The 19,485-nt window shown below is 41.8% G+C and overlaps 1 protein-coding gene across 3 annotated transcripts in view; it reads right to left on the minus strand.

The window, feature by feature from the left end:
- Window positions 1-19,485, minus strand: part of ADGRG6 (adhesion G protein-coupled receptor G6) — a 110,106-nt gene that overhangs the window by 24,600 nt on the left and 66,021 nt on the right. For all 3 annotated transcript variants that reach the window (XM_072995962.2, XM_072995960.2, XM_072995967.2), the window contains 5 exons: window positions 18,202-18,330; window positions 9,594-9,639; window positions 7,588-7,694; window positions 3,856-3,983; window positions 446-714 (listed from right to left, as the gene is read on the minus strand). In XM_072995962.2, the coding sequence (XP_072852063.2) occupies window positions 446-714; window positions 3,856-3,983; window positions 7,588-7,694; window positions 9,594-9,639; window positions 18,202-18,330 (679 nt within the window). The remainder of the gene's footprint in view (window positions 1-445; window positions 715-3,855; window positions 3,984-7,587; window positions 7,695-9,593; window positions 9,640-18,201; window positions 18,331-19,485) is intronic.

Below are 19,485 nucleotides of genomic sequence, written 5' to 3' on the forward strand. Positions count from 1 at the left end.
AACTTCATACTATATGCATAGCCAAACAAAGAAAAAGTGGGATAGGATAAAATATAGGTATTTATATTTGCAGAGGAAACAGACAAACTATAAGGATTAAATACAAAGGGCAAATACCCTGTAATGATTTATGCTTGCATAAGGGAAATCACATGGGCTGTGGTGGCAATTTGTTGTTTGTTAATGGGGTGCTGCTTGAATTCTTGGCTGTGAGTCTTATTACATCACCAGGTGTATCCCCAGGAGTGCAAAGAGCCACTCATTTTGCCATCATGACTTGCACGTTTTCCTACACACAAATATGCATTCTCAGAAGGATTCTGGCCAATGTAAACCTACATTTACTATTAGCAATCATGTCTTGAATAGGAACAATGAACAGTTGTGAAACATGAGATAGGCAGAGTATCAATTTTCAAATGCAGCTTTCAGACCTATTACTTACCCCAGCCAATGATGCAAAATTTTAGTATGTATCGGCGAATGTATGTGTTGAACACTTTTACCAGAGCTATATACATGTGAACAGCTTCCAAACCCATCCATGTAAAAGTTGCTAGAAGGAAATAATGCAGAACTGCAGCAATTGTGATACACAGGCCTTCTATGTCAAATGATGCAATCCAGCCATCGAGGAGGAAGGCCAAATTTAGGCAAAGCAAGGCAGTACTCAAATTCATTAGGATTTTAGACGGATAATCTCTTCGCAATTTTCTGGCAATAAATGGATAACAAATAATGTTACAGTTTACAAAATGTGATTAGCAATGTAGAAAGATTAACTATTGACATTCTTTGGACTTTAGAACTGCTTTGACCACAACTGATAGGTGCACTTATGATTACTAAAAAAGGGATTATATTGATAACAAGGAGCAATTCTAAGAAATACCATCTGTACCACTCATACTCCCCAGGCTTTGATGCTGTTCGTGGCCACCCCAAGAGAGGCCAAAAAATCTTTGACTAGGAGCAGGACCTTCTTGGTGGTGGTCCCCTCTCTTGAAATGCTCTATCTTTGGAGGTGTGCCAGGCACTTACCCTCCTGAAATTCAAAAAGCACATAAAAACCTTGCTGTTTAGAGAAGCATTTCAGGGCATCCTTCCTTCATAATAGTTATTTTAATTAATTAATTAATTAATTATTACATTTTTCCCATGGTTGCCATCCTAAGTGCTCTGAATTGCTTTTTTAATACTAATGTGATGTAGGTGGTAGGAATGGTTGTTTTAGTCATGTCTATCCTTTTGTTGGAAAGTGGCCGTGATGGTGTGGTATAGAAATTTAAGAAATAAGCAAACAAAAACAGACAGACAGACAGACACTGCTCCCTACAAAAAGAAATGAAAGGCTCCATTTCAGAACAAGAAGCTCTGCTGAAGTGTTCTGTAAATCTGCTGTTCGGAGATTCTGGCACTGTCAAAGATTCTTCAGCTCTTCCACACCATTTGTGATGGGATCTATAGGGAGGAGATTGTCTCTAGTGGGATTATACTGTTGTATTTGCCTGGCAGAAAGTACAAGAATGGTCCATCAACATGTCCAGATTTTGAATGGAGAGAAGCTGGATGTGGCCTGAATTTCCCTCCTTTTTGGGGGCATGTTTTCAACTGCTTTAAACCCAAAACTTTCCCTTTTTCTTTAGGGGTTTTCCATGTGTTTTAAAATGCAGGGTTAGATAAAAGAAAATCTGAACAATGTACAGTAAAAGAATCTGTAAACAAAGGAAACAGCCACATGAAACCTTGGATTCATTGTACAAAGCAGAGCAAATTATCTGAACCAGTTCTATCAAAATCTTTAAAGAAATCACATCAGCTCACAAAGGAGATGGTACTGCCATTTAAGCTTTTCTCTTAATGAGACATGCAGGATCAGTGTGTAATTGGTATTTTAGAAAAGTCCAGTTGCCCCGCCCCCCCCCGCAAGCAGTTTCCACCATTCATTTCTTTGGGGAAATAGCACAGAAATCTGTAATCAATTATAATTATTTGGTAGCTAGATGTACTCTATAATACTGTATTATAAGGGGTGCTTAGCACCAGGTTCTTTGCTTCCAGAACTCTCCTAAAGAACAAAATCTGTATTCTTGAATGACTGAGATTGGTACCATTATTTCACAGTTCCTAGATTTTCACTAGGGAACATAATTCACCTCATAGCATGGTCCCTATGGAATCTATAGATATATAGATCCTTATAACCTCTACAAAGGGAATCCTCTTTTAAATCATTAAAACTATATAACTAAGTTATTATTGCATTAAAATCATATATTTAATTCCTGGTTTAAATCAAGTTTCAAAATATTGTTAGCATTTTTTTTGGCTTGTTTATTTGGGCCAGATCTTATTCTAACCAAAGAAATAAAAATAAACAGATTCACATTAGCAGGGCAACAAAATTAACTCTTAATCTGTTATGTGCATGTTGGTGTTTGTGTGCACATGGGCGTGCATTACTCTTCAATGCTACCATGATTTCCCGAAAATAAGACAGGGTCTTATATTAAATTTTGATCCAAAAATGCATCAGGGCTTATTTTCAGGGGATGTTTCATTTTTTTTTCATGTACAACAATCTACATTTATTCAAATATGGTCATGTCATCTTCTTCTGGTTGCTACATAATGCTACACACTGGTGGAGGGCAGGGTTTCACTTAACTGTGACTTTTTTGGGGGGGGTAGGGCTTATATTATGAGCATCCTGAAAAATCATAGGTAAAGGTAAAGGTTCCCCTTGACAATTTTTGTCCAGTTGTGTTTGACTCTAGGGGGCGGTGCTCATCCCCGTTTCCAAGCCATAGAGCCAGCGTTTTGTCCGAAGACAATCTTCCGTGGTCACATGGCCAGTGCGACTTAGACACGGAACACTGTTACCTTCCCACCGAACTGGCCCCTATTTATCTACTTGCATTTGCATGCTTTTGAACCGCTAGGTTGGTGGGAGCTGGGACAAGCGACGGGAGCTCACTCCGTCGCGTGGATTCAATCTTACGACTGCTTGGTCTTCTGACCCTGCAGCACAGGCTTTTGCGGTTTAGCCCGCAGCGCCACCATGTCCCCCTTGATGAAAAATCATACTAGGGCTTATTTTTAGGTTAGGTCTTATTTTCAGGGAGACAGGGTATGAGTTACCAAATTCCTCACTGGTTGAAGATTATTTTATCACTTTGCTTCTACACATTTATTCTGGCTTATTGGCCTGCAACATTAGAACAGCATCTCTGCAATCAGGGCATAATGAATCAATATATAATGGATCAATGAAAGTGAACATTGATTAAACTGACAATACATATAGTGACAATTGACTCTGGTTCTTCAAGTCCACTGATCATAATCTGAATTTATAAATCTGCATCTGTCCCACAGCACATTTTAGTAAGAAATTGAAAGGCATTAATAATAAAAATCTGTTGTGACTAGATATGGGAATGAATACCCCCCCAATCACAATATTCATAAGAAATTGCTGATTTGTTGAATATTCGTTGTTTCATATTCCTCAGTTTTGGAGACCTCAACAAATATGAAGAAATGAATGCTTTTTATTTGTTCCCATACACAGAGCAGGAAGGGTTAGGCTGCCAGAATGCTACTGTCCTTTGCAAAGATAGCAGTGGAGGCTACAGTGCTGAGGTGATGGGGAGCTGTGGAGAAGGAGACAGTAGGACCAGGTAGGGAGGCAAGGGAGCAGTGGGTTGTCTTAAAAAACCAAGTACCTATGAACCAATTTGTGCTTCGTCAGTAAAACAATGGTAAATTTGTGGTTCTTCAACCTTGATGAACCATGAACCAAGACCTAGCATGACAGTTTGTCCCCATCTCTAGTTGTAACAGAATACTTACTCAAATGCAATGTATGTCAGAAGAGTTGCAGCTGAAAATATAGCAGATATCCCACAACCAATGTATGTGATAAAAGTTAGTACTCTGGTGTTCTCAGGATCTATTTGTGAAGCTGTTCTTGGTAGGTCCTACAAATAAGGTGAAAAGGAGATACAAAGTGTTGTAAATACGTTTTTGAGAAGCCTTCTTTAATTGCAACAAAATTGGGGAAAACTACAGGGGAATGTTGGCTGGAAAGGGGTCATTTGATATATTTAGTACATAGCTGTCACACCTCATGTTTCTTTCCTATAGCTCTTGTGGAAGTGTAAGTAGTGTAACAGCTGTAAACTAAAACACAACCTTCTGTTGTTCATATGATTTTTTTCTTGAAGTTCTCAAGAAACATTTTATGGTACATTTCCACTCGCTATTTCCCATTTTTTTCCGAATTTCTTATATTTAGACTATAAGAATAGGAATGCAGGGCATTGTCATATACTAAGTGAGACTATTTGTCAATCCTAGTTCACTATTCTTGATACAAGTCAGCAGTGAGTCTCCAGATTTAACCCCTATCAAGGGGTGGAAGGGAAGGAGAAGTTATGGGATATGAGCCCCCACAGCACCTCTCAGAGTTCTAAAGCAGACTTTGGTGCCACTCAGGTGTAAGGACACTCATTTCTTGAGGGCACAGCTGATTTTTCATTCCCGCTGCTTACCATGTATGCATTCTTCCCCTCTTTGGTCCCAAACACATAATGGTAAAGATAATTATTTGACCAGAATTATTTGGAGAAGGAAATGGGTTAACATCTCTATAGCAGGTTTTTCATAGCTAAAACCATTGTTGGAATTTTAAAAACATGTTTATTTGGATCATTTTCTTTGGCTGTAAAATGTGGAAGGAAATAACATCTTAAATTGCAAGGGAAGCAAAAACAGAGGAGCGGTTTTTGCTTTTCTAAGAATAGGTAGTAATCACAGCTGCAGACTCTTTCCTTCCTCAGGTTTCAGTGAGTAAGAAAGGATTAAAACACATTTAGCTCCTCCATGATTTCTATTTCTCAAAGATACAGATCCTTTTCCAGACATAAATTTTCCTCTGCAATTACTTCCTTTAGTTAGACAGCATTTCTGTCCATTTTTCTCATAATCAAACCTCTATATGTTCTTTAGTGGTGGTCAGGAAAACATAGTTCTTGTCTTTGCTAGTACATCTAGAGGTACAAATTTTTCCGTCATCTTTGCAGGCAAGGAAGAGGAATTGCATTAATTAATTAATTAATTAATTTTAAAAACCTCACCCAGAGAGACAGCATGCAGTTTTGTATTGTTTTTGATGCAACACATTCACTGAAATTGCACTATTTATGTGGAGTGGGATGAGGTTGAGACAAACTGTATATCTTGTGTGACCTGTGCAAAATGCTCCAAACTAGGATAGTTGCCACCCTGATTATGTGGGCTTTTAAGAATTAGGAGTACTGGATGATTGTGCATATATTTTGGATTTTTTTTAAACAACCAAATAGTTCTTCTGCGCTTGCTATGTGTTTCTGTGCTTTGCTCCTTAAAGGGAAAGAACACTGCATTTATGCAGACTGCCGCAGAGTCATTGTGTACAAACTGAAGACAATTTTAGAAAGAGCAGTGGCATTCCCTGTTTCACTCTCAGCCTGGAGGCAAAACAATCATTAGAACTTAGCAATTGTTCTTCATGTCCCTAAAGGCATTTGCTTTTATTTGCCATGCAGAAGCCACTGGCAATGGTGCGGCTAAAAATATTGTAAATAAATAAATAAAATAAATAAATAATATCATCATGTGAGGCAGTTTAGATATCTACTGTATTATCCCATGACACCACCTGAATGATAATGTTCTAGAGAAGCTTTTACATTTATTTTAGTGATGGCCTCATGGGCTGAAGTAAAATGGAATATTCAAGCAGTGCTAATTTTTTAAAAGTTGATCAAATGTTGCAGAATTACTGCCCTCTCTTTGCTCTTTTTGGCTTTTTTTTTTTTTGGACAGTTTTACTTTTTAATATTTCTGTGCCAGCTGTATGTTTTACTGCTTGGCAAAGCCAACTCACCCTGGTTTATTTTTTTGAAATAACTAAAGAAAAGATTGTTAGCAAACAGCCTTGTTCTAAAAACTTAAAACATATTATTACTATTTATATTTAACTTGTAACTACTAATGCAGGAACTACCATCTGGCTTGTCTTGCTTTTAATTTGATTATTTTGTTATTAAATTGTCTTTTAAAGTTGTATACTGCCTTGGGACGATTGCCTATTTGAGCAGAAAGGCAATTCGAAAATCTTTTGATTATGAAATAAATTATAAAACTGCCAAAGAAGTTTTCTTTTCTGCCCCATTTTTTCACTGTAAGTATCATATAATAGTTCTAAAAAGTCTAGGAAATAACAGCATTATTTGCTCTACCTAAATACAGATGATTAGAAAATTGAAGTATTATGAGATTATTATACATCTGTGCATATTTGTTTAGTAAACCCCCCAGGAATGTGTATATAAGATTGCAATCTTTATCATTCCCATTTTGCTGATGAAATATACTTTTCTGCAACCCTTGCACTTCCAAGAAGCCGATGATAGTGCTTAATAACCATTAATTATTTTGGAAATATTCTATTGTGGAGATTAACTAATGATAAATGGCCTCAATCTTTGTCCAGAGTAATTCCTTATTCATAGTAATTAACTGCACATCTACTTGCATGTGCAAGAATCCTTTCCACCAACAATGTTCAGCAATGTCATTTTTAGTCAACTGTTGAAGGAGAATCGAAACACCTAACCTCCAAAGAGGTGAATAAATCAATTTGCTGGTAAGCCTCCCTGTATCTGCATAATATGCAGATGGGGACTGAGAAGGTACAAATTTCTGCCCACAATTAATCCTTAACAGACTGGTGCTATTATATGTAAATCCAAATCCTGAAGAGGTTAAAGAGAGAGAGAGAGAGAAAGAAAGGGAGGGGAGTTTAGAAGGAAATATTATAATTTTCAGTCTGGAACTCTGCCAAGATTTCAAGTACTTTCTCCTCATTTCCGAATCTCTCACAAAGGAACTCACAGCAGGAGAAAGGCCACATTGAATTTAAACGCCTTCATTTCCCACAGATACATGAAAGGAACAGAACAAACCTGAAAAGGGAGTACAAGGATTTGTGGTATTTTTAATACTTAAATTCAAGTCAAATGTGGAAGGACCTAATATTTCATTAAGTGTATATGTCTTGTGGCTTTAATGTGTTAGAAATCAAATGTGGGGGGAGGGGAAGGATCATTCTCATGCTTTGTTTCTTGGGGTTCATAGATCTTCCTAAAACAAACAAACAAAACCTGTTTTAACCAGTGAAGATAAATCAGACACCAGCTTAATTTTCTTCCTAGACAGAAAAAAGATAGTAAAAGCAATGAATATTGATATTGAGAACAGGATATAAGAATTGCCAGAATATAGTTCTGTTTCTAAAAGTGATCAGATTTTTAAAGAACTGTTACACTCGGTATGCTTGTTGGCCAAGATGCTGGGGAAAGAATCTCAGTGTTTTGAATGAAATACTTTCTGAATGGATGTGATCCATGAATAATGTTCATATAACTCAGTACTCCTAAAAAAATATTTTAAAGAAAATCATTAAAACAATACCCAAGGAAGTAGAACTTGCATTTTCCCAATTCCTGAATCTAAAGAATAAATAGGACTCGCACTCACCATTAGGACACCAAAGTGTGTAAGATGATAGCATAAGCAAATGGTCTCATCCTGATTTGACTGTGCTTGTGTAAAGCAGCCATCAGTATTCCACCCTCCTTGGCCTTCTAGAGAAATCATGGAATGCAGGTCGTTACAATAATTATGATTCCACTTTTTAAATCACAAAATACATTATGTGACTTATAGAATATACAGTATTACAAGAACTATTAGACATGGGAGATTCATCTTTGTCTCCTGGAAGATTAATCTCACTGGCACAGGTGGCCAGCCTGATTAATGCCCACCCCCAGAATCCACTGGTCCACTTACAGTGCAGTGTGCAGTGCATGGAGACAATGTCACTGACAATATGCCAACTGCAGCAGTAGCCTGGCACGCACTGCCTCATCTCCCTGCTCAACTGACCACTCTGGCAAGGGGGCGAGATGATAAGTCTCCTTGCTCAGCTGCTGAGTAGCAAGCCGGGCTACTGCCACAATTGACATAATGTTGATGACACCAGCCATGCGTGATGTGCATTTTGGGGGTGGGTGTTAATCAAGCCATCCGCCTGTGCCAGCCAGATCTGTCTTCATCTCCCATATCTAAAAATTATACAAGCATACAATGAAACAATAGGCAATCTGCAGTAGGGGTGATTCTCCTCCATCCTGTAACAGATTATAACCTTCTGGGGGGCTAGGAAATGTCTTGAGCAGATTGCCAGTAGTACAGAGGGCTGTCAGGTATGGAGTGTATGTGTCTCAGCACTACTACTAAAATGGCATAAGACTTTTGAGCCTGTTCCTGCTGCTGGAATAAACTAGCCGAGAGATCTTATTATTAGATTCAGGCTAAAGTCACATGGAATTTAGCCTGAATCCAAAACATTTGTTGTAGTTTGTCACCCTGCTGCCAACTCCATGGGCTCCCCACTGCCACACGGCTACTGCTTTCTCCTATCAGGTGGGTCCAACAGGGTGGTGGCAAGGAGAATGGAAAGGGAGGGGAAGGAGGACAAAAGGGAAAGGGGCAAGAGATTAGGGGTGAGGGTGGGAGGGCAAGGAGGCAAGTGATTGGGTAGGTGGTGGCAGTGAGGGAGGGGGTGACCGGGTGGGTGAAGAGGTGATCGGGCAGGCAACTGGGGCATTGAGTGAATGGGGCAATGGGACAGGTCAAGGGGCAACTGGGCGGGTGGCCATGGGGACCAGCAAGTAAGAGATGGTGACCAAGCCAGCAAAGCGGTGATCAGGCAGGCAGCTGGGGTGGCAGTGATCAGGGAGAGGGAGATGAATGGGCGAGTGTTGGCTTTTTCAGCCAGCCCAGTGCTTTTATTATTAATATTATTATTAGTTCCTGTTATCTGGTAGCAGAAATTTTTAAAAAGTGGATGGGGCATTCACAAATGCGGAATCAATTCCAATGAATTGATTCCTCATCTGCCCCAAAACAAACAAATCTCTGCCGGGGAGCAGAAAAACTTGCTCTTCAGATACAGTGCTCTATATGTGCACCTACCTCATGTGTACACTAACATTTAAATTGTGTGGTTTTTTAGAAGTAAAAAACATTAATCATTGGGATTAAGACCTGAGCCTAATGAGTAGAAACAAGAAGAGGAAAAAAGGAATAACAACAGCCCAATGTAACAAGAATATTTCACAATAACAGTGTCACGTCTGCTTTACATGTCTCCCCACTCCATGGGCTCCCTGGCTAATCTCATGTAAAATTAGGAGCAGAGCTTGTGAATTTATTTTATAGGAAAGGAAAAACATCTGTGCAAAGCTGGCAGGAATCAACCCTCACCCTGTGGACACTCAGTTCCACTGAAAGGTGCGCCCCCCATTTTTAATCAACTCTAGGTATAATTACATAATGTTCCTTTAAAAAAAAGGCTGACATAATCTTAATCATGTAGGAAAGAAGAAATTTCAAAAATTAGAGCTAATGAGAGCAAAAATTTTCCTGTATCAGAAATGAAGGCAGGCAGAGGGAAAGAAAAGAAAAACTATACTTACTGTTTTTATTCATATCCCAAAAGACACAGGTAGGTTTCAAAGACTTCTATATATTTATACATGGGGAAAAAATTAAAAAGCTCTTATAATCATATATCTATAAGCATTAAAAGGGATTTATGTATTACTTAAATTTTTACACTAAATAAAGTTTTAGAAACTCACAAAACATATTCTGCATTCAGTTTTTCAATACATAATTAAACTTGTGTGAATTGAGGATGACAAAGGTAATAATGATCGAGACATGAATGAAGTTAACCAGGTCTTAATGTTATTTACTTTTTTTTACTCTTGTGTTTTTATTGCATTTCTATGTTGATTGCAATCTGTCTTTGGTCACCTATGGGAAGAAAGGCAGCATACGAAACAAACAAGTAACCAAGCAAACAAAAATGTGTAGATATTTGTAAAATGTGTGATGCGGGGAAAAGAATAATAATTAGCAGAATTAGAAATTTAACTCTTTCCTGCCCTGCTGCTGTTCAGAAATCCCTTTTCTGGAACTGATATTTGCTTGGAGAGTGAGACCTCCCATTCACACTAAGATGCTTTTAACAGTACCGTTTGCCACGAGCTTTTCTACCAACAGAGAAGACTTATATTGAAGACTGTGCTGCAACCACATGCCCAGTAAAAACTGGGCTGAATACAAGGCAGGTTTAATTCTTCACATAACATAAAACCTACTGCGCTTTAAAATGGCATCCATTTTGCACTACATTAAAGTGCAATAGGGCTTCCTCTGTGGTTAATCAGGTGAGGGAGCCCTTCTTCCTGTGTGTAGCCTGCATAATTAAATTGCAAACCATCCAGAGAGAACATTAAGAGATGGTATATAAAAAGCACACTTCCTTCCCTGCAGTGCTTGCTTGTCCAGTGGGCCACTGAACAGTGGCAAATGGGAAAGCACAGTGTTAGCAAAGGTGACAATGGTGGCATAGCAGCAACCGGGAAGAACTTGCATCGCTGCTGTCAACCCTAAAATGCTTCCCAGCCACCATCATCCAGTTTGCTCCATTTTGCAGACAATCCACAGTAAAAAGCTTACTATAGATTATCTGCAAATGTTTAGTTCCTGCCCCAGTCATATTTCCAGCAGGAAACATATGAGCGAGAGGGATCCTAGTACTATTGTCAATCCCAAACTGAATATGAGCCAACAGTGTGATGTGGCTGCAAAAAAAGAGCAAATGCTATTTTAGGCTGCATTAACACAGGGGTTAGGGAACATTTTTACCTTTTGCCCCCTAAAAAATCTATATACGCCGACATTACCCCCTTGATTTGAAAGGAAGTATCTCGGTCACACGCGGCCAGTCAAGTGCTGCTGCCGAAGCCTCGCTGCCTGGGCCGCCGCTGCCTGGTGGGGCCGCACTCAGTCCTTGGTGCAATGGGGGTGGCTCCCTTTCTCCACTGGTGGGTGGCTCCTGTTACATAACAGCACTGATGTTACCTGTCTGTCATGGGTTTGGAGGGAAAGTTCCATCCTATGGGGAGTGGAAGGCGGGACATCAGGAGGAGGGGCTGTACTGTATAAATATGTGATGCCTGTGTGGTGAAGAGTAGATGCTGAGACAGACTGTGAGACACTGGGTTGGGACGAAGCAGCAGCTGGGGAAGAAGAAGCTGTTGTGGGAGTCTGTGTGTCTGACAGGGTACTACTGTGGGTCAGAGTACCACCCTGATAGGTTCAGGGGTCTGTTGGTTAGCCAGAACTGATGGGTTCAGGGTCTGTGCTTTAAGTTAAAGGTTCTAGGTGAACCAAACTGTATGCTTGTGTGTGTGAGAATAAGCCACGTTACTTTATTTTATTCACCTGATTGTTTTATTTACCCTGTTTGTATTTAAAATAAACCTTATTCTTTTATTGTTTAAAAATCCATCCCTGGTCTGTGTGACTTATTATAGGGAATGGTTGGTGGCAGCTTAGTAACTGTGTGATAGATCCCAGTAGGTCTGGGTTTGTCACATTGATTGGTGTCCAGCGTGTGGGATACGACTGGTCCAGTTGTCCAGCGGTCCAGCAAAGCCTTGGCAAGTGTGCCCAGAGCAAGGGGGGTCTAGTCAGGGACAGTCTGAGGCGCGTAGGTAATCTTCTAGGTGTACCTCACGGGGAGGTGCGCTAGTAGAAGAACGTGCCAACTGGGGAGACTTAGATTAAGGTGCTCTGAGGCAGCCTAGTTTTGGCGGGAAAACGCTGAGGCAAAACTGCGTAGCAACAGCGAGCTAGCTTGCCAGCTGAGAGGCCCAGCAGAGGGGGGTAGGCTCTGACTCGATACTGTTACAAATTTAGTGCTGAAGAACAGCAGACTAGGGAGAGCTGGTTCTGAGGCAAAAAGGAAAAAAGTGGTCGTTTTATTTTGAGGCTTGACTTTTTAAAGCAGCCTGTTCTGAGGGGGGTTATGCCCTTGACTCGAAGCCAAGTAGCAGACATGAGTGAAGTGAAAGACCCCCAGATTGACCAAGGTTCTGAGGATGAATTTGGCTCAGTGCAGGGTGACAGCACAGGAGAGCAGGACCCAGAACTCAGGAAAATACTCCTAGCCCAACAGCATGAACTGAGGGTGAGGGAAATGGAGGAAAGGTTAGAGAGAGCGAGAATGGAGAGGGAAGAAAGAATGGAGAGAGAGAGAATGGCGTTTGAATTAAGAAAACTGGAACTGATGAACCAGAACAATAATAATAATAGGGATTCTGAGGGAGGCCAACTGTCTAAGGCTGACCTGAAGAAATTCCCTGTGTACCACAAGGGAGATTGTCCTGAGGTGTTCTTTTCCTTAGTGGAAAGAGCGTTTGTGGACTTCTCAGTGAGGGAAACTGAGAAGATGACCATCATGCGATCTTTAATCAGTGGCAGCCTGGCTGAGGTTTATGCCGAGATGCCTGAGGAATTGATGAAAGATTTTGCAGAGTTTAAAAAACTGGTGTTTGCCAGACATGGGATAAATGCAGAGCAGCTGAGACAAAGATTCAGGTCCCTCACCAAGAAACCAGAACAGACTTTTACCCAAGTGGGGGCCCAATTGGTGAGGCTGCTTGAGAAATGGCTATCGCAGGAGGGAATAGAGACCTATGAGCAGCTTAAAGACTTGATAGCCCTGGAACAGTTCTATTCAGTCCTGCAGGGGGAATTGAAATTCCAGGTGAGGGAAAGGAAACCGAAATCTGTGGCAGCAGCCGCAGAAATCGCGGATTTTATCTCCCAAATAAGAAAGCCCTTGGGTGAGGGGAAATCTGTAGGTAAACCCAAAGAAACCTACAGCAAGTACTCTCAGGGACCAGGGAAAAGCCAGCAAGGGGGAGGGGCCCATGGTGAAGGGAAGCCCTCAGGCATGAAACCAAGCCCTCAGAATTTGGAGGGAAAACCGAAACAAGAGGAGAGAGAATCCAAATACACTAGAAAATGTTATTTCTGTCAGGGAAAGGGTCATCTAATCTCAGAGTGTGAAAAATTAAAGCAGCTAAAAGGAATGGTGCCTCAGAATTCTAGTGGGACCAAGCCAAAAGCTGTGTTCTGTGTCCAGAAAGAGCAAGGCTCAGTGTCACAGAGGGAGCCTGTTGCCATGGCTACTCAGTCTGGGACAGCTGCCTCTGCTGATCAGGCTGAGGAAAATGGTCCTCTTCTGGAGGTAAAGCGCTGCTTGCTGATAAAAACAGATTCTCAGTTGTTTGAGACAGCAGGGGTGGACGTAGGAATACTTGACCGTCAGTATAGGGGGCTGCGGGACACTTGTTCCCAAGTAACCCTATGCCATCCAGATATCATCCCTAGGGAGTTTATAATCCCAAATGAGAGCATGAAGGTGGCAGGGATTGAGGGGCAGATAATCTCTCTGCCAGTAGCAGAGGTACCTGTCAACTTTCAAGGCTGGAGGGGAGATTGGCGGATAGCGATTTCATCGACTCTGCCAGCAGCTGTGCTCGTGGGAAATGACCTGGCTGAACATGTGAAACGGGTGCTAGTGATTACACGCTCACAAGCCACCACAGGGACAGTTCAGGGGGGTAATGATGAGCCAGAGACGGAAGCAGGTGGGGAAAGTTCAGAAGCTGTGGTGGAAACCTTAACCACAGACAGCAGATTTGGACAGGAGCAAAAGGCAGACGCCACTCTCCAAAAGTGTTTTGAACAGGTGACTGACGCCCAGCTAACACCTGAGACCCCAGTGAGATTTCTGGAGAAAAAGGGGATTTTATATAGAGAAACCCTGAGGAATATCTCAAAAGGGGGAGATGGGATCAGAAGTCAGCTGGTGGTACCTGAAAAGTATCGCCCCATGATCTTACAAAGGGGGCACTCTGACATGTTTGCTGCACACTTAGGAGTCAACAAAACACAGCAGAGAATCACACAGAATTTCTACTGGCCTGACATAGGGAAGCAGATCAGGGAGTTCTGTAAACAATGCGATGTGTGTCAAAGGCAGGGGAATAACCGCGATAGGACCAAAGCAAAGTTGTGCCCTTTGCCTGTGATTGACACTCCGTTCAAATGCATAGGGGTGGATATTGTGGGACCTTTGCCCAAGGCCACAAAGAGGGGGAATAGGTTCATACTAACAATTGTGGACCATGCCACAAGGTATCCTGAAGCCATACCCTTGACAAACATTGAAACTAACACAGTGGCAGATGCTTTGGTGGGGTACATGTCCAGGATGGGATTTGCCTCAGAGATAATCACAGATTTGGGCACATCGTTCACGTCAAAGCTCATGAAACGCTTATGGCAAATCTGTGGAATTAAGCTCAGGGAAGCCACTGCCTATCATCCTGAAAGTGATGGGGTAACTGAGAAGTTCAATGGGACTCTAATGCGCATGATTAGGGCTTTCTTGGCAGAGAATCCAAACAATTGGGACCAGAAGCTGCAATCCCTTTTGGTTGCTTATCGATCAGTGCCACAAGCCAGTACCGGGTTCAGTCCATTTGAACTTTTATTTGGGAAAGGGGTGAAGGGGCCCCTTGATTTGATCGAGCAGGGTTGGGGGCAGATCGCCCAGGGTGACCCACAAGACGTTGTGACTTACATAGACACCTTGATGAATGACCTAAGGAGAAACCTAGAGCTAGCAGCAGAGACCCTGCCAGCTCAAAAGGTCAGAAAGAAAGCTTGGGATGACCAGGAAGGCAGGGAGAGGCGCTTTAACCCAGGGGAGGAAGTGCTTTGGCCTAGGCTCTGCAGAGAGAGCAAGTGTCAGCTGGGTAGCCCAGAAATAAAATACTTGGGTCACATGGTAGGGGGAGGAATGATAAAACCCCTGGAGGCCAAAATAGAAGCTGTTCGTGATTGGCCTAGACCCAACACCAAGAAAAAAGTCAAATCATTTCTTGGGTTGGTGGGCTACTACAGAAAGTTCATCCCGAGGTTTAGCGAGATTGCGGCTCCGCTGACCGATCTGACGAGGAAGAAGGCTGATGACCGCATCCCGTGGACCAGCGACTGTGAGGCGGCGTTCCAGAGGTTGAAGGAGGCGTTAATCAACTATCCTGTCCTGCGTGCTCCAGACTTCGACCGGGAGTTTATCATCTACACCGATGCGTCTAACAGCGGGGTAGGAGCAGTTCTGTGCCAAGAGGATGAGAATGGTGACCAGCATCCAGTGTCCTACCTGAGTAGGAAACTTCAAAAAGGTGAGAGACATTTGGCAACCGTGGAGAAGGAGTGTTTGGCCATAGTCTACGCGATCCAGAAGGCCAAGCCTTACATCTGGGGAAGACATTTTGTTCTGTGTACTGACCATTCACCATTGCAATGGTTAAAGACAATGAAAACCCACAATAGCAAACTTATGAGGTGGGCTTTAAACCTACAGGACTATGACTTTGAAGTGAAGGTGGTCAGAGGGTCAGTGAACTGTGTTGCTGACGCCTTATCAAGAAGACCTGAAGACTGAAGACGGCGAAAGAACATGGACTATATGTATATAATGAAAACAAAAAGTTAAAATGTACCTGGTTTTAAATTGGTTGGTATTAATAAAGGTAAATTGATGTACTGTATATGGTAAAATGTTTAAATGCATATTTGCTATGGTTAACTTGGAGTGTAAGTATATGTAAGTATTATATGGTATGTATAAATGTTGTTGTGTATTTTATGCAGGTTGTTTTTTTGGTGAAAAGCACTTTTAGCTTTCCCCCTACAAAACAACTTTTAAAGAGGGGAGGTGTTACATAACAGCACTGATGTTACCTGTCTGTCATGGGTTTGGAGGGAAAGTTCCATCCTATGGGGAGTGGAAGGCGGGACATCAGGAGGAGGGGCTGTACTGTATAAATATGTGATGCCTGTGTGGTGAAGAGTAGATGCTGAGACAGACTGTGAGACACTGGGTTGGGACGAAGCAGCAGCTGGGGAAGAAGAAGCTGTTGTGGGAGTCTGTGTGTCTGACAGGGTACTACTGTGGGTCAGAGTACCACCCTGATAGGTTCAGGGGTCTGTTGGTTAGCCAGAACTGATGGGTTCAGGGTCTGTGCTTTAAGTTAAAGGTTCTAGGTGAACCAAACTGTATGCTTGTGTGTGTGAGAATAAGCCACGTTACTTTATTTTATTCACCTGATTGTTTTATTTACCCTGTTTGTATTTAAAATAAACCTTATTCTTTTATTGTTTAAAAATCCATCCCTGGTCTGTGTGACTTATTATAGGGAATGGTTGGTGGCAGCTTAGTAACTGTGTGATAGATCCCAGTAGGTCTGGGTTTGTCACAGCTCCCTCTTGGGGCACCCGCCACCGCCTCCTGCTCCGGCTCTGGTAGCTGCCCACCGGGGCGACCACAGGACTCACTATCGAAGCACTGCGACAGCTGCTGCACGGAGGGCAAGAGGCCTGACAGGATCCTCCGGGGATGGGGCATGGGCTGTGCCTTCCCCCCTCTGCTGCAATCCACCTCTCCAGGCACTGGAAAGAGCAGCTTCTCCTGGCTGGGGTGCTCCAGTCACTCCCCCAGCCTTGCCCTCTGCCATGGCCAGCCCCAGCACTGCCTCAGCTGCTGTACACCACTGGCCGGGGCCTGTTGCCGGCTGCCATCCGCCATGGTTCGGTTGCAGCCAGGCTGGAGAAGGGGGTTGAAGGGGACGATCTGACTGCTGGGGATCCCCCTCCGGGCAGAAGAGGAGCAGCAGGAGGGAAGGGGGTTAGGGTCGCATCTTCATTACCCCCAGGATTTTCATTTTTACCCCATTTGGGGTAATTTACCCCTGTTCTCTGACCACAGCATTAACAGACGTATAGTATCCAAATCCTGTAAAGCACTAGTTCCCCTCTGGTTAGATACTGGTTAGGTCTCATCTAGAGCACTGTGTCCACTTCTGGGCATTGCACTTTAAGAAGGATGCCAAAACTGGGACAAGTTGAGAGGACAGCAACAATGATGAATGTTTGGGGGACTGGAAGAACTGGGCATGTTTAGCCTTGAGAAAAGAAGATTGAAGAGAGATATGACAGCACTTATCAAATACTTGAAAGACTGTCATACAGAGAAAAGGCAGAATCTGTTGTTGATCATTCCAGAGTGCAAGATGCATAATAATAGGTTGAAGTTACAGGAAGCCAAATTTTGGCTGATTATCAGGGAAAATCTCCTGTTAACCAATTACCTCAAGAAGTGGTGAGCGCTCCAACGCTGGAGGCATTCTAGAGAAAATTAGACAACCGTCTGCCAGATCTGTTTTGATTTAGATTCATTCATTAAGCAGGAGGCTGGACTTGATGGTCTTATAGACACATTCCAACTCCACTATCCTATTCCAACTCCACTATCCTATTCTATTAAAAGATGATTTACCGGGGATAGAAGCTCTTACAGTTATCACTTTTGTTTCTCCAATTGCCATCCCAAGTATGAGTTCCTATTTGCAGGAACAAGTGGAGGTACCATTGAGAACTTCAAAGGTATGTGTATATGTTTGTTTGTAAAAGGATACACAAGTATCATTAAAAGAAGGATATGTTCATGGATATGTGTCTGCCTGGCAGGACTACTACTGTACCAGCAGCAAACAAAACCAACATATTGACTTGCTCTTAAAGAAGCTATAAATTGCTCAATGGAATGTGTTATGACTAATACTCCTGTGTGCCAGAACTTCTTCCATGTATAAAACTCATATTTCTTGTTTCCTATTTTCTGTTGCTTGATAATGACTGGATAAATCTCTTTCTATTTGGCAGTGGATGATACTACAGTGGTGCCCTGCTTGACGATGACCCTGCTTGACTACGAAATCACTTGACTATGAGTTTTTTGCGATCGCTATAGCTTTACGATGAATATGTCCCTGCTTCAGGAACTGGTTTTTTGCTGGCGACGATTAAAAACAGCTGATCGGCGAATCGCAAAATGGCTCCCCACTGTTTTCCGGACCGATTGTTTGCAAGACAGCAATCGAAAATGGCTTCCCCTATGGAGGATCTTCACTGGATGATGAGGTATTTCCCCCACTGGAACGCATTAACTGGTTTTCAATGCATTCCAATGGTTTTTTTTTCACTTGACGATGATTTCGCTTAACAGCGATTTTCCTGGAACAGATTATTGTCGTCAAGCGGGGCACCACTGTACAGGTTTTTGCAACCACATAAAAATTCCAGCCCTCTTACCTGGATTTTGTCATTCCTAACTGTATGCTTAATCGTAATCTTCACAGCATCTTGGAGATCACGGATCGTAGTATTTCCAATGCTGCATGCCACAACGTAACTGGTTAAATTGGTGTGAACTGTGGGATCCTTTGGGAGAAAATCACAGCAGAAAGTATTTTCCTGAGTCTTCAGAGCAGTAGCTAGAACAAATACTTTTATTTCTTCACATTGCCAGAATAAATAAGTTGCCAGCACATTAACACTTAACATCACCCATTATAAGAACATCCTGTTTATATATTTAAACAGTTGCCTTCCCTCCCAAAATCTTTGCTGTTTCCCTTATTATTGTGACATATAGAGTCATAAGGACAGCCTGTACAACAGCCTCCAGTAGGTTCCTATCTCAATTACTTTCTTCTGAAGCAAACCAGATTTAACTCTCAAACAATGCTGATTGATATCCAATTCTGACATAATTAGATCACTTCCCAAACCAAGAATATAATAGTTTTCTTATCTTATTAACAAAACTTTCTCCAGAGGAAGGAAAGATAATCTTTTGGTTTTGCTGTTAAAGATAAACTGTAACACAATATATTTATTACTTGTACCAGTGCATGCTAACATATAATGGGTGTTCAAAAATAATGAAGATAAGATTTTAAAGTTCTGTCCAAAAGGAGTTCCTCAATTCATATGTGCTATCTAAATATCCAACACCAATTCCCCCCCTGAAATGTTTATATTTATATAAAAATCCCTTTTATGAGGAATTGCATTGTAAATTACTTTCCTATACAGGCCATCACTTTATACTGACTTGTTTAAGCAAACCAAACTTTAAACTGACCAAACTTCTCCTGAGTTTGCACAAAATGGGGAATGCTGGTTTGTTTAAAAGTGATAGTAGATACCTCCACATGCTTCCTTGCAGTTATACATAAGCAGGAGAGGAGAGAGTACACAGTTTTGAGGGTCACTCATGCCCATTCATGTAATACTTAAGATCAGTTTCATGCAGATTAAGAGAGAAGAAACTGTTTGCTCTTGAGGCTCATATTCCTTTCGATACGATTTCTTAGAGCTTCCATGCCAGTGGTGAGTGGAACTGGAGCGCAAAGAGGGCAAGCGATCCATTTTGTCTTTCTCTAATCTTTTCTCCATCTCTCTCACACTCTTTTCTGTGCATTTCTAATTGCAACATCCCTCTAATTTTCTTGTGTGTTTTAATACTTTTTGTAGTTTTTTAAAATCCTATTTTCTATACGCTTTTTTGAAGTGCAAACATTTCTTTTGCTA

The sequence above is a fragment of the Pogona vitticeps genome, chromosome 1, assembly GCF_051106095.1.
Source record: "Pogona vitticeps strain Pit_001003342236 chromosome 1, PviZW2.1, whole genome shotgun sequence".
Taxonomy (NCBI): Eukaryota; Metazoa; Chordata; class Lepidosauria; order Squamata; family Agamidae; genus Pogona; species Pogona vitticeps.